At 38.5% G+C, this 14675-nt stretch overlaps 1 protein-coding gene across 1 annotated transcript in view; it reads left to right on the plus strand.

Moving 5' to 3' along the window:
- RPA1 (replication protein A1, 70kDa) overlaps nucleotides 1–14675 on the plus strand; it is a 67939-nt gene that overhangs the window by 22726 nt on the left and 30538 nt on the right. The window contains exon 5 of the mRNA XM_006891096.1: nucleotides 10156–10244. Coding sequence (XP_006891158.1) covers nucleotides 10156–10244 — 89 coding nt within the window. The remainder of the gene's footprint in view (nucleotides 1–10155; nucleotides 10245–14675) is intronic.

Here is a 14675-nt window from a genome sequence, read left to right on the forward strand (position 1 = left end):
CAGTGCGATTGGCACAGGACAGAGCAGAGTTTAGGGCTGTTGTACATAGGGTTGCTATGAGTCGCAAGCAACTCGATGGCACATAACAACAACAACAACAACAAACTGTTCATCTGTTCCAATGCGGTGTTCATTGTTTATTCCCCCCTTTTCTAGTTCATGTTATTATGATGTCCCACATTATTTTTTAGGCTTTCTTCTTTTTCCTTCTTTTTTGATTCTGCTTTTTGTTCTAGCAGGTCAGTGCAGAGAATTCTATATTCTATTTCACTGGTTTTGTGTTCCATGTCTTCAACTCTGCTCATATGTCCCTCTAACATGTAGACAACATCTGAAATATTGGATCTCATGTTCTGGATTGCAGTTTCTTGTTTTTCCAGAGCCTCTGATGCCTCATTTGCTTTATCTGTCTTGTCTTGGAGTGTTTTGCTAAGTTCCTCTTGGCTTTTGTTTGTAGAATCCTGTAATACTTTGAGTTTGTCTTTCACCCGTTGAAAATATTTAGTCATTGTTGTTTTGAGTTCTGTGTCAGAAAGAAAGTTCCATGAGACTTTCTAGCTTCAGGAAATCCATTGATTCTGTGTTATGATCACCTTTTTGGAGGTGACATCTTGTTTTCGTTAGGGTTTGAGGTGGTCTGCTTCTTCAGTGTCATTGTTGTGGTGGAATTTTTCGTGCCTCGGGCCTTCGCAGGCCCTTCATCTGATAACCTTGACTCAGGAGCTCACTGCTCCAGAGGAGGAAAGGGCAGCTCACACTGCCTGAATTTCTCCCTGATCCTTTGACACAAGGGAAGACTTGTTTCAGTTGGGGAAAGAGATGGGCTGTGAATTAGCATCCTTCTTGGCCAGGCAACTGCTGCAGCTAGGTGGGGCACATAGGTCTATAGCTCAAGTACTGGCTCTGGGAAGGGCGGGGAGACCTGAGGTGTGTTTGGGTAGGAAATGGCTTCACCTGTGGTATTGGTGTTCCTGGTTTAGGATAGTGGGGTGGCTGCAGAGTGGTCTCTATTTGGGCTGTTTCAATGTCATTTATTTTTTATTATTTTTTTCCTAATTTTGAAAGGCTATATTTTTTTTGATCAGCAAGGTTCGAGTCTGAAGAAAAATTTAAGTGTAATTCCTTTATGCTGTTTTCTCTTTCATTTCTCGTATTTCAGTTTTATGCAGTTGTGGATAGCGTGTTCCTCCAAATATTTTCCCAACTTGTTTTAATAATTTAACACATGCTTTGCATTACCTCGAGGATTTCCAAGTAATAGTAGTCCAATTTTTAACTTTTCTGGTCTTCTCCTCATGTATCTTAAGTATTAAAAAAAAGTAGTGCACTTTTGTTCTCAGCTTTTCCTCGCGAGAGTCCCTTCTCATTCTCTTATTTGATCTCATCTTTGCACTTCAGTTTATTTCATTCCTACCTTTATTCATTTGGAAACCTCCCTTGACAAGTTTTATCCCTGTTCTTGGCTTCTGTTCTCCCCCGTGACTGGGTTGTCTTGCCTCCATGTTTCTTTCATGTTATATACTGTTGTGTGTTACATTGTTACTGTGTCTGTTGGACGCAGTTTTTTGTTCATGCTTAATGTGGACACTTCTGTCTACACTTTACATTTGCTCTGATACAGGCTAGTCTAGGTAAATCTCCTTGCCAACCTCTTTCACTTGGGACCTGTTATCTTCCATTCCTTTAAGTGCTTATGTGGTGCTTTTTAGCCACTTTTCTGTGTTCCGGGCCATGGTTGTGGGAGAGGGTTGGAAACTTTGCTGGGGTTGCATGCAGTCTGCTGGGAAGCTTAGGCTCCAAAGCCCACTCTCTCCAGGTAAGGATAGTCTCTCCCATGGACTTTGATTTATTCTACTACCTTGGCATAATAGTATGCCTCATCATCTCTCCCGCCTCTGCTGAGAGCCTGCATATAAACATGCAGGCTTGTTTACCCTTAGCTTTTGATAATAATTTAGTTGAGTTTCAGATGGCTTGAGCAATCCTTCGTGTACGTGTATCTTTACATTCTCGTGCTATTGTTTCTGAAGGGTAGATTACTAGATTTAATGTTGTAGGGTCAGAGGACCAGTTAACATCCTTGTAAATAGTGAGTAAGAATGTCTGTTTCTGAACAGACAAATCCCGAGAAACACATTAGTGGTTCCCAGGGCCAACGAATGGGGAATGACTGCTAATGAGCACAGTCTGTCTTTTTTGGGGAGATAAAAAATGTGCTAGCACAACTCTGAATATCTTTAAACCACTGAATTGCACATTTTTTAAGGAGTACATTTTAGGATATGTGAATTCTATCTTTGTTTTAAGGAGCCCTGGTGGCGTAGTGGCTAAGAGTGTGTCTACTACGTGAGAAGTCAGAGATTCAGACATGGCAGCTCCTCTGGGACATGAATGTGGTAGCCTGCTTCTGTAGTGCTCTTCAGCATTGGCAGGCCTAGGGGGAAGGCTTCTCTGTCAGTTTATTGTACTGTGTGGTAGCTTGTGCTGTACAGTGGCTTTTGTGTTGCTGTGGTGTTGCAAATTAAGCCACTGGTATTTCATATATCATCAGGGTCACCCTTGGTGGACAGGTTTTGGTGGAACTTCTAGACAGACTGAGAAGAAAGACCTGGCAATCTACTTCTGAAACAGTTGGCCCATAAAAACCTTATGGACACATGGCTGCTAAGCAAAATTTTACATCCACTCAGAAGCCTTGGAGGAAAGGACTAGCTGAATAACCAGCCATTGAAAATCTAAGGGAAACGCCTAGGGGATCAACATGCATTGGAATTAACTCGGTGCCAACCAATTTTTTATGTTAAAGCTGATGGAGGAAATAGTTCCTATCTCCTTTTAACCTTCTGAATATGCTGAGTGTATTGTAGTTTTTGTTGTTTAATAACTGCCTGTCAGCATTATTTTAATTTATATTTTCCTACAGTTACTGTTATTATGTGCCCTTGGGTAGGACTCATCCCTGATCCTCCAGAAAGTTCTCAGTGGCTGTAAATTACACAGGAGGAGATTGCTCATCTTTCTTTCCTCTGGGACAGCTGTTACGGATTGCATCTCAGTGTCAAGAAAACAAAGATTCTTAACACTGGACCGATAGGCAGCTTCATGATAGATGGAGAGAAGATTGAAACTGTTAACAGCTTCATCTTGCAGAATTTCCCAGTGCAATGCATCTCTTTATTTCCTGACTGCTGGAAGGGTGTTCATTGACTCTCCAAATTATTGAGGAGTAATGATTTCAGTTTGCAGACTACGGTGCGGCTCATTCAAGCCATATTCTTTCTGATTATTTGCTGTGCATCTGAGAGCTGGACAGTGAATAGGGATGGCAGAAAAAGAATTGACACCTTTGAGCTGTGGTGTTAGAGAAGAGCCAACATCCTATGGACGGCCAAGAGAACAAACATAGGTATTGGAGAGAGTGCAGCCGGGGTGCTCTTTGGAGGCAAGAATAATGTGGCTTTGCCTTACCATTCTTTGGGTATGTTGCTAGGAGAGGCTGTTCCTTGGAGAGGGACATGATGCTGGGAAGGGTGGAGGGTCGGTTAAGGAGAAGACAACCCTCAGTAAGGTGGATTGACATAGTGACTACTGCAATGGGCTCTTGTGTGTCAGGAAATACAAGGATGGCACAGGATAGGTAAGGGTTCAGATCTTTTGTTATGTAGTCGCTAATGAGTTGTACTCTACTTGGCATGACCTAACAACAACATCATGGTGTATTTATGGTATCTGTGGTATGGAATCAACAATCATTTTTTTCCCAATCTAGTGAAGTTTGTCGTTTTGTTCCCCTATTATGACTTCTGGTTTTATATCTTGCTTAGGAGGCCTCCTGATCATGCTATAAAAGTATTTTGTTCTTCATACATCTTGTAATAGACTAGTTCATCTGAGTTATATTTTTATATGAGGCACAAGGGAGGAATCTAGCTTCATTTTCTTCCAAATGGGCAGCCTATATCATGGAGAGTGTGTGTGTGTGGGTTAGGTTTTTGTTGTGTGTGTGTTTGGGTAGGGTTTTTTTTTTAAGAATTTTTTAAATTTATTTTGAAACCATCATTCTAACATTTTTGTGGGGGTTTTTTTAGGAATTTTTTTAATTTATTTTGAAACCATCATTCTAACATTTTTGTGGCTAATCAGTGAGTTGGAGCAGAAGTAAATTAAAGAGCCTAGTATTTCACTTAATCTGGATCTCTTCTCAAGTTTCCAGTGATCACTAATAGCTTTATTGAGATACCATCCACAATCAAACAGTTCACCTATTTATATGTAATTTAATAATGATTTTTACTGTGTTCACACTGTTGTTCAGCCATCACCACATTTTTATAACATTTTCATTATACCCCCAAAAAAACACTGTACCTTTCTTTCATCTCTAGCCCTGACTAACCACTAATCTATTTTCTGACTATATATTTTACTATTGTGGACATTTTATGCCAGTGAAATGGATTGTTTGTGACTTGGCTTTTCTACATAGCATAAGAATTTCAGAGTCCATCTATGTTGTAGCACATCAGAACCTAATTCCTTTTTATGGCCAAATAGCACTCCATTGTTTGTGTACACCACTTTTCAATCCTTTATCAGGTGATATTATTCCTGTTAGGAATAATAATAATGCTTTGAACATTTGGGGACAAATTTTGTGTGGACATGCATTTTTATTTCTCTTGAGTATATAGGAGTGAGATTGCTAGGTCAAATAGTAACTCTATAATTAAATTTTTGAGGAGCTGCCAAGCTCTCTTCCATAGTGGGTGCACCCATTTACATTTCCCCTGTCAGTGTGTGACTATTCTGGCTACTCTAGGCCTGCCAGCATTTGTTATTATCTGTCAGAGAGTCTCAATAAATTATGTTTCCATAGAATAGTAACCTAACAGGTTGTCCTCTCAGTACATTTTTCTCCCTGAATTTTCTTGGCTCTTCTGTGTTTATTCTAGTATATGAATTGTAGATATACAGTGTCAAGTTTAAAAAAAAGGAAGGGGAACCGAGCAAAAGTCTTACTGGAATGCAAAGATTTGAATTAAATTTGTTGTATTTGATACTAAGTTTTCTCATCCAATAAATGTTGGGCCTTAAGTACTTTGTACCCCTGCTTTTAATGAAAATATTTTTGTTTTCCTTTTCAGCATGATATTTATCATGCAAATACATGAACTTTATTATCTTCAGGAACTTTTTTAGATTTTTCTGTTAAGTTTTTTTAACTGAGATTTTAATGAAAGTTTATAAAGAACTTGGGTTTCCAATCTTTCATTGTTATACAGTGTGTCTCCCCCCGGCCTCTGAAGACCACTTTACCTATGTAGCTCTTATTCTGGACTCTTGTCATGCCAATAATACCTAATCATATATTCCTTTTATACAGTTCCTTCCCTTGTCTGTTTCAATAACGTATAGATTATTTAGCCCCTCTTTTCTTAGTTTCTCTCTAGCACCCATGTCAGTCCTGTTTTATAACAGTGGCATTATGTCATATTTGTCTTTTTGTGACTGAGATATTTCACTCAGCATAATGTCCTCCATGGTCACCCTTTTTGTATAATAATTCATGAGTTCTTTGTTTTTCTTTTTTTAAAAAAAATTACTTTTTTATTATCTTTGTGTGTGTACCATCAAATCAGATCTGACTGGTACTGGAGGAGGTTGAACCTCCTTCTCCAGCAGAGCATCTGGTGGATTTGAACCTTGCACCTCTGGGATTGCAGTGCAGCTTCCTGCCACTAGGCCATCAGAGCTCCCACAAATTATATTCTTTTTAAAAAAATTTTTTTATTCATTATTTTCCCCCCTTGTTGTGTACCGTCGCATTTGATCTGACTGGCACAAGAAGAGATTTTTTTCCTCCTCCTCCAGCGGAGCTTCTGGTGGATTCAAACTGCGTGCCTTTGGGATTGCAGCACAGCTTCTTTCCACTAGGCTACGAGAGCTTCCACAAATTGTATTCTTATAATAAATCCAGCGTTTAAAATATTTTTCTTACTCTATTTCTCTCCGTTTTTTTCCTTCTTTCTATCTTTTGAAAAAAATTTGATTTTTTAAATTCTGGTTACTTTAAAATGTACAAAAGTAGACTATAAGGGAAAATATTATGTATTGTCATGTATCTCATCATGTCAACTGACCAATCATTGTTTAATTTTTAATTATTCACACATTCATCAAATCTAGATATTTGAGGGTATATGTGGGCATCTTGGTGGTGCAGTGGTTAAAGCGCCCAGCTGCTTTAATAGTTGGTGGTCTGAACCCATGAGTCACACCAGGGGAGAAAGATGTGTTAACCCTGGGAGACAGTTCTCCTCTCTCCTTTAGGGTTGCTGTGGATCTCAGTCTCCTCAACAGCAGCAGGCATGTATTTGTGTTTTGAGATATGCATATGGATATACAAATATTTGTTGTTATTGCTGTTATTGTTGCTATGCACTGTTGAGGGCTATGACTCATAGCAACCCTATGAACAATAACTCTGAAGCCTGCCCTAGCTTGAAGCTTGTCCCACTTTCTCTGACACACCTGCCCCCATCAGTCGCTATGTCAGTCCATCTCATTCAGGATCTTCCTTTCCTACACTGATCCTCCATCTTTCCAAGCATGATTAGTCCCTCCTGGCAACATGCCCAAAGTGTTAAGACAGAGCTTCAAAATCCTTGCTTCCAAGGAGCAACCTGGTTTGACCCTCTCTGTTCTCTTAGCAATCTATGGGATATTCAGTGCTGTTCTCCAGCACCACAATTTATAGGCATCAGTTCTTCTTCTGTTACTCTTAGTCATTGTCCCGCTTTCAGATGCATAGCAAGTAATTAAGACCATGGCTTGGCTCAGGTGCACCTTAGTTTCTAGACTGATATTGTTGCTTGTTGGCACTGTGGAGAGGTCTAACAGAAGACTTTTCCAATACAACTCATCTTTTGATTTCCTAACTGCTGATGCTTAGAGTGATGATTTTAGATCTGAACAAGATGAAATTGTAAACAACCTCAATCTCTTTTCCATCTGTCATAATGCTGCCATTTGGCCCAGTGGCGAGAATCTTTGTCTTCTTGATGTTGAGCTCCAATCCCTATTGAAAGCTGTAGTCCTTGACCTTCTGCAGCAAAGGCTTCAGTCTTCCTCAGTTTCAGCAAGCAAGGTTGTTTCACCTGTATAATGTAGGTTCATGAGTCTTTCTCCAATTGTGATGCCACATTCTTCTTCATACAGCCCAGCCTCCCAAATGATCTGTTCTGCGTATAGATTGAAAAGATATGGAGAAAGGACATATCCCTGGCGCGTTCCTTTCTTTACTTCTGAACCATATGGAGTTTCCGTGATCCATTGTATGATTGCTTCGTGGTCTGTATCACAATGATTTACCCAAATTCAGATTCATAGGAAAATTTACACCACAGTTCATTCATGATTTTTTTAACACATTGCCACGCAGTTTTAAATTGACACTTCCCCCCCCCCCCTTCGATGTATTACTGTCATTTGGGGCACTGTGTTAAGTGTCTTTGAAACTGTATAATTCCATCTCTATATCTTTTTCTCCTTAACTGTTTTTTAAATGGCTCAATTTATTTATTTATTTATTTTACGTCTTTACAAAGTCTGGGTTTTGCTGATTGCATTTGTGTCATTGTCCTTTAACATGTTTATTTGTATTTTCTGAAAATCAGTGTTGGGGTATTTTAATGTGCTGTTGGATTCATCTTGCTAATGTTTTATTTAAGATGTATGTATATGTATTACAAGCCGAGATTAGTTTTGATTTTGTGTATCTGTGCGTCTTCCCTTAGGTTTTGATATTGGGGTAATGCTGAAAGATTTATAAGCCTTGTTCTTACGTGTTCTGGAGTAATTTGGGTAACTTTGGAAGGTTGTTAAATATCCACCACTAAGTATCTGTTGAGGAATGCTGGTGGTACAGTGATTAGCATGCCTGCTAATCATAAGGTTTGCAGTTTGAACCCATTAACTACTCTGCAGAGGAAAAGACCATGCAGTGTACATCTGTGGAGATGTCAGCCTAGAAAACTCTATCTGATATTTCCCCTCTGTCCTGTGTGGTTACTCTGAGTCAGAATTGACTCAGTGACACATAAATTCCTGCCAGGTTTTAAAAAAGAAATAAATTCCTGCCATATAGTTTTTATGAAGACAATCTTTGGTTTTTAAGAACAGATAACTTCAAGATAATTTTCTTGAAGTAACTTAACCCTGCTATGAAAAACTGATGAAAGAGTAGCATAGACTGATATTTTAGATTTATGTGCAAAACTCTAAAATGCCACTCTCAGACTATTTATAGAATATAACAAAATGAAGAAGAATTAGTTATTGTTGTTAGGGTCCTTTGAGTTGACTATCACTCATAGCAACCACTGTGAGCAACAGGTCAAAACGCGGCTCGTTCCTCGCCTGTCCTCACTGTCCTTCCAGGCTCAGACCCCTGGTTGGAGTCCCTTCTGTGAGTCCATGTCATTGAGGATCTTCCTCGCTTCTGGGGACCCTCTGACTGTTCCCAAGATGATGTCTTCTTCCAAGGACTGGCAGCTTTGAACAACATCCCTAAAGTACATGAGATGAAGTTTTATCATCTTTGCTTCTAAGGAGCACTATTCCAAGATGGATCTATCTGTTCATTCTTTTGGAGGTCCATGTTATATTCAATACTCTTCACCAAACTGCAATTGATTGTTATTTAGTCCTCCTTATTGCTCAACTTTCACATTCTTACCAAGAAATTGAAAATACCATGTCTTGAGCCAAGAGTGCCTTGATCCCTTAAAATTGTCATCTTTGCCCTTTCACTCTTTAAAGAGGTCCTTGACAACAGATTTGCAACACATCTTTTGATTTCATGACTGCTAAATCTGTTCTTGAGTTAGTTTTGTATTCAGGTGTGACATACTTAAAAGTTGTATTTTGGTTCTTGTGGGCTTGTTTTAAAAATACAACTATTATCATGTTATTTGCCATCAAATATTTTTTAGTAAAATAGTTTTGAGTGACTACCCTGAACCAATTTGTTATATTAAACTTTTCACGATTTGTGCCCTACCTGAGCCTATCATTTAGTAGGTGAGAAGCTCTACCTAAGACGTGTACGTGGGAGGTCAGATGTCATAGTCTGTAGGGAGTTGAGCTGCTAACCCAAGGATTGCACTTCTCAGGCTGTTCAAATCCACCAGCCGCTCCAAGGGAGAAAGATGGGCAACTGCCTCCCATGCAGTTTGCAGCTTCAGAAACTTGCTGGAAGGATAGATAGCTCTTAGTCAGTCCCAACTTGACAGCAGTGAGATGAGTTTGAAGAAATATATATCTCATTAAAACTGACTGAAGTGTTCTGAAGGATACAAATCTAAACTAGGAGACAATATAACAAAGAAGTTAAAGACTTAGGAATTACCTCTTGAGGAAGTGTTGTTTAAGAGTGTAAAAATTAGTATTAAATGTTGGCAAATTGAGGGAAGAGTATCACAGTCAAAAGCCTTTGTGGCCAGAAAGAGCCAGGGTCTGAGGGAAAGCAGGACTCTGGAGAGTGGAGAGCCATGGCCATTGGTGTTAGCTGAGGTGAGGAGAGGTTTTCAAGGCCAGCCACCCAGAGCCGTGTCACAGGTTTTAGTTTTTGGCCTATGATCAGTGGGAAGTGTTAAGATAGGCCAAAGACTACCACTTCCAAAAGATACATGATAATTACGCTTTTAAAATGTCTTCTGTCATAATGCATAATTGGTTTTTACAGGAAAAAGTGATTGTTTAGATAAGTATATGTTTCCAAAAACAGATGCTCTCTTTCTGTGCCACGAAGGCTTGTGTTTAATCCAAATTCTTATCATGTCAGTGGTTCCTTGAAGATCAGTGTATAGTAAGGATGATGCATTTTAATTAAGAGACTAGATGGGAAATGAAACCCTGTAATCATAAAAGGCCTTGATAATAGTGCAGTGAAGGAAGGTTTAAGGGAAATATTTGTGTAGGAATTGATATCTCAAGTTTTTCAGCAATGAAAAACATTTGAGAAAAGCAAATAGCTTTAGAAAAGTGATATTGAAGAAAGCATTTTAATAGCTCTGTCATTTGACTGAAGGGCTTCTGAATTTGTGGTCATTGTTTTTTTTATTTTAACTTACTTGTGTTTGTTTGCCTTTGCAGGAGAGTAGTTATTTTGATGGAGTTAGAAATTTTGAAATCAGCTGAAGCAGTTGGGATGAAGCTTGGTAATCCAGTGCCCTATAATGAAGGTAAAATGCTCCTGATAGGTGTAGGATTCACTTGAATACCTCTGTATGTCTCTGGGGCTGTGGTCAGGGCTTGACAACTAACCAAGAGATTGGTGGTTTGAACCCACCAGCCACTCCATGAGAAGAAGATACAGCAGTCTATTTCTTCAAAGACTTAGAAACCCTGTGGGCAGTTCTGCTCCATCACTGCAAGTAGATCTCAGGTCAGTGACAGTGAGGTTGGGCTTGGTTTGGGTTTTTTAATAGATGAAGAATTCTACCTTTTTCCTTTCAGTGTGATTTATTAATGCAAATAATGATTTTTGAGGTCCAGGCACTAAGTTATTTGCCTTTGTTTTTCAATACTAATGAAAGGATTTTAGGGCTTGCATGACTAAGAGGAGAAAGTTGGAGAATTAATGGAGAAAGTGCACTTAAAGTAGATTAAAGAAATGTCTTGGTGTAATATCAGTGAGAAAGCTGGCTTAGTGAAAGGAATTGTGCTACTAATACAAACATGGGTGGGTCGAGCCCACCAGCTGCTGCACAGAAGGCCCGATAATCTCCTCTGATTTACAGCCATTGAAGACCCACGGGAGGCTCAGCTATGGGTCACTTCCAACTCATTTGCTAATAAACAACCCGTTTTTGTTTTTAAAAGGAGGTTAGAATCCCTTAAGTCTTATAGTTGTTTCTTAGTATTTATTAGCTTGAATATACACTAATCCTCACGTGTTGACTGTCTTGATCTTCAACATTTCACATTTATGACCCATAAAAAATGTACACTCTGTTTTGCACATTTTAACACACAGTTCTGACCAAGGGCCGGCGACAGTGATTCTGGCCGCATGGTCACGGCTCTATGTCAGCTGTTCAGCTGCAGGGCTGGGTTCTCAGTGGTCTGGCAGTTAGGTGGTGTGATCTGATGGGTTTACTCTCTATTTTGTAATCTAATGTAGTGATCCTCTCTTTTCCTATAACTGATTTTTGCATAATGCCCTGGTCTTTGAAACTTGGTCGATAAGTGTGTGTGTGTTAAATTTAGCACTGATTATCTCTGGTGGAATTACTAATGATTTTTATTTTCTTTGGAAATGTATAGAAAAGGACAATGGAAACGGGGAGAAAAGTTACTCCTTTAAACTATAAGATAGATATTAACAGTCCTAGACAACGACAAAGAATCATCAAATCACATACCTCCATAGCAGGGAAATGTTTATCTGCCCCTGCTCCCCAACCAGGTGAAATAAAGTTGGAACCTCACTTTTTACCAAAATAAATTCCAGATATGTCTTTTTCCTTAAGATTGTAAAATATCAAAACCAATAAAAACAAAGAGGAAAATATTGTCTGTATAGATTGGAAACATTAGCAGTGAATATTTGAATCTTGAAATTAAAAACTCCCAAAACTACAGCTCTGTTTTCTTTTGTCCTCTGTTCTGAGAGCTCTAAATGCTGCGTGCTGTCCAGACTCCCATCTCAGGGGTCCCTTCCTCTGTTGCCAGCTTGGCAACTCTCAAGTCAGTACGAATGAATCCTCCTTCTCACATTTGTTTCTTGTGTCTCAGAGAACATTGTCCTCCATTGTTTAATGTTCAGTTTGCTTCAAACCTGTTTATTTCATGTACTTTGGGTTTGTTTAAGTGTGAGAATAAATCTGGTCTGTTAAACTCATCTTGTTTTTTATAGTTTTAAAATTCAAATAGCTTTGCAAGGTATACTTAAAAACAAAACAAAACAGTGTTCCCTTGCCTTGCTCTTGTTTGGCCCTTACTCCTGTCTTGTGAAAGTCAATTTTTACTTTGTATTTCTAAATAAATCCTACTCTTCTTGATTTCTCAAGTCTAGATATTTGTTGACTTAATATTTATGGAAAATTTTAACCTAGTTCTTCTACACGTCTCTTCTCTCTGCTTCCTAGGAGGGAGAACTCAATGTCAGTGCCAGATTAGATCACAATTAAATGACTAGACTTAATTTTTTTTTTCCAATAAAATATTTGTTTCTGGGATTTTTAAAAAATATTTTCATTTTCTTTATTACACGTGTAGGAGACATTGTATTTTCAGATAGTTATTATAATGTTAGATTGATTTAAAAAAATCAGAGAAGTGGATAATTTTGCTTTTTACTTACCAAAGCTAATTTTTAGTAAATCTGAAGACATTAAGAGATTATAGGTAGTTGGGAGTCTTTAGAAAATCTTTCTGACACAGTTCATGTAAAGAGCACCCCTTTAAAGACATGGAGTAGTTTTATTTCAGAATTCCATAATTGAGTAAACACAGAGCTTGTATGTGAACTATTTTAATTATAGCACATCAGGGATTAAAATAGACTTACAGCTAGTCACACCATAAAGGTACTAAAAGAGAAATGTGTGAATTATGTGTAAAACAAAATAAACCTAAACAGTTGCTGTCAAGTTGATTACAACTCCTGAGGCCCCTGTGTGGTCAGTAGAACTGTGTTCCGCGGGGTTTTCGGTAGCTGGCTTTTCTGTCAGGCCTGCCTGCTAAGAATTACATATGTGAAGTATGTACATCAAATACAACCATGTATTTGAAGTCTTCCACTGTGTATTTCTTCTTTCCCAAATGATTTCTCAGTAGGAAGTCTTGTAGTTGTTGTTGCTTTAACTCAGAGAAATAGCTGCTCTCATTAAATTTCGACTGTCACTGAGCTGCTAATAGAATATGGAGCTTAAGCGATTTCCTCTGTGTGTAGAAGATTTCTCATCACGTACACTAGTTCGCTGTCTTAATTTAAATTTCTTGGACATAGACTTTAGTTTAACTTTGGATGTTAAGAGGTAGGGCGTTTGCTTATGGTTGGAGTTGATCATTGTCATTCTTGGGATGGAGAAAAGCTGCACCCTGCCTTTGTTTTACTACCTGCAACTCAGCCCTTAATGAAAGAGAGGTGGAACTAGGCCTGGACCCTCACAGAGGATCAGCAATATCCCCGAATGTCAGAGATAGGAGAACTGTGAAAAATCATTTGTTACTGTTGAAGAGGCAAGGAAGTGCTTGACCAAGATCTTAAGCTACCACTTAAGAACTAGGGAAAGACCATATAAGTAAGATATAAACTGTATTATTTGATCAAACTTTGTATGTATGAACAAAATGTGCATGAATGAGGAAAAAACTATGCTTTGTAAACTTTCACTCAAAACGCAATAAAATAAAAAGACACCAGTAACTCAGTATTCTTAATTTCCAGGTGAGGAATTAAAGGTTACTAATTAAAACAGGTGTAATTCTAAAAGAAAAAAGATAAAATAACCAGACAACTATTTTCCCTTTTAGTTTTTCAGTAAATATATGGTTATGTTTCCAAAAGTTGAAGCAAAAAGCATATTCAGAGGTAACTTGCTTTACCCTTGTCTCCTCCCCCTCGGTCCTTACCCAGTGCTGCCCTCTGTAGGGAACCACTTTCAGTGGCTTCTCCTTTTCAAGGAGCCCTGTCTGTGGTGCACTGGTTAAAGCACTTCCTTTTAACTGGAAGTTTGAACCCACAGCTGCACCATGTGAGAAAGAGGACAGTTTGCTTCCATAAAAATTTGGAAACCCTATATTTCCAAGTCTCGTCTGTTCCCTAGTTACTACAAGCCAGAATCACTTTGATGACAGTGGACTTGTTTTGGATTTCATCTTTAAGCTGTTTATAAGTGTAACCAAATATATAGTTTTCTTACATACTCCACCTTGCATACATGAAGACAGCATATCATATACACTATCTTGCATCTTGAGAGGTAGTAGATCCCCTGCACAAGCCTAGAGATCACTCCTGAAGAGTGTTGAGACATTCTCTCTCTTTTTTTTTCCCTCAAATTTTTTAATTTAGTGACTGTAGAGCATTCCATTTTGTGGCTCTTCCATAGTTTATTCAGTATACCTGTATTGGTGGACGTTGGCTTGTTTTTGTCTTCTGGTTGTTAAAATACTGCTGCAGTGAATAACGTTACACATGTGTAGGTTTGTGAACAAAAGGGATTAGCTTCCCAGAAGTGAGGTGATTGGGTCAGTGGGTAAATGAACCATGATTGGTAGATATCGTGGATTCGCCACCCCTACACCCCCACAGGACAGTGCATTTCTACCCACAGTATTTGAAAGAAAAGACTGGTTTCTTCCCAGCTTTGCCAAGAGTGTGTCATTACACTTTAAAATTTTTTTATATTTGATAAGTGCAAACTGGTTATCCAGTGTCGTTTTTTAAATTTTTTATTAATTTTTTTAACATTATATTACTCTGGAGAGGAAAAGGTGAGGAAAAATGGAGTTGCTTTCATAGTTAAAAAAGTCATTGCTAGATCCATCTTGAAGTACAATATTGTCAGTGACAGGATAATATCTATACACATACAAGGAAGTCCAGTGAATACCACTATCATTCAAATATATGCACTGACAACCAGAGCCAAGGAAGAGGAGAT

This window comes from Elephantulus edwardii, unplaced genomic scaffold, assembly GCF_000299155.1.
Source record: "Elephantulus edwardii isolate Elephantulus edwardi_28Jun2011 unplaced genomic scaffold, EleEdw1.0 scaffold00094, whole genome shotgun sequence".
NCBI lineage: Eukaryota > Metazoa > Chordata > Mammalia > Macroscelidea > Macroscelididae > Elephantulus > Elephantulus edwardii.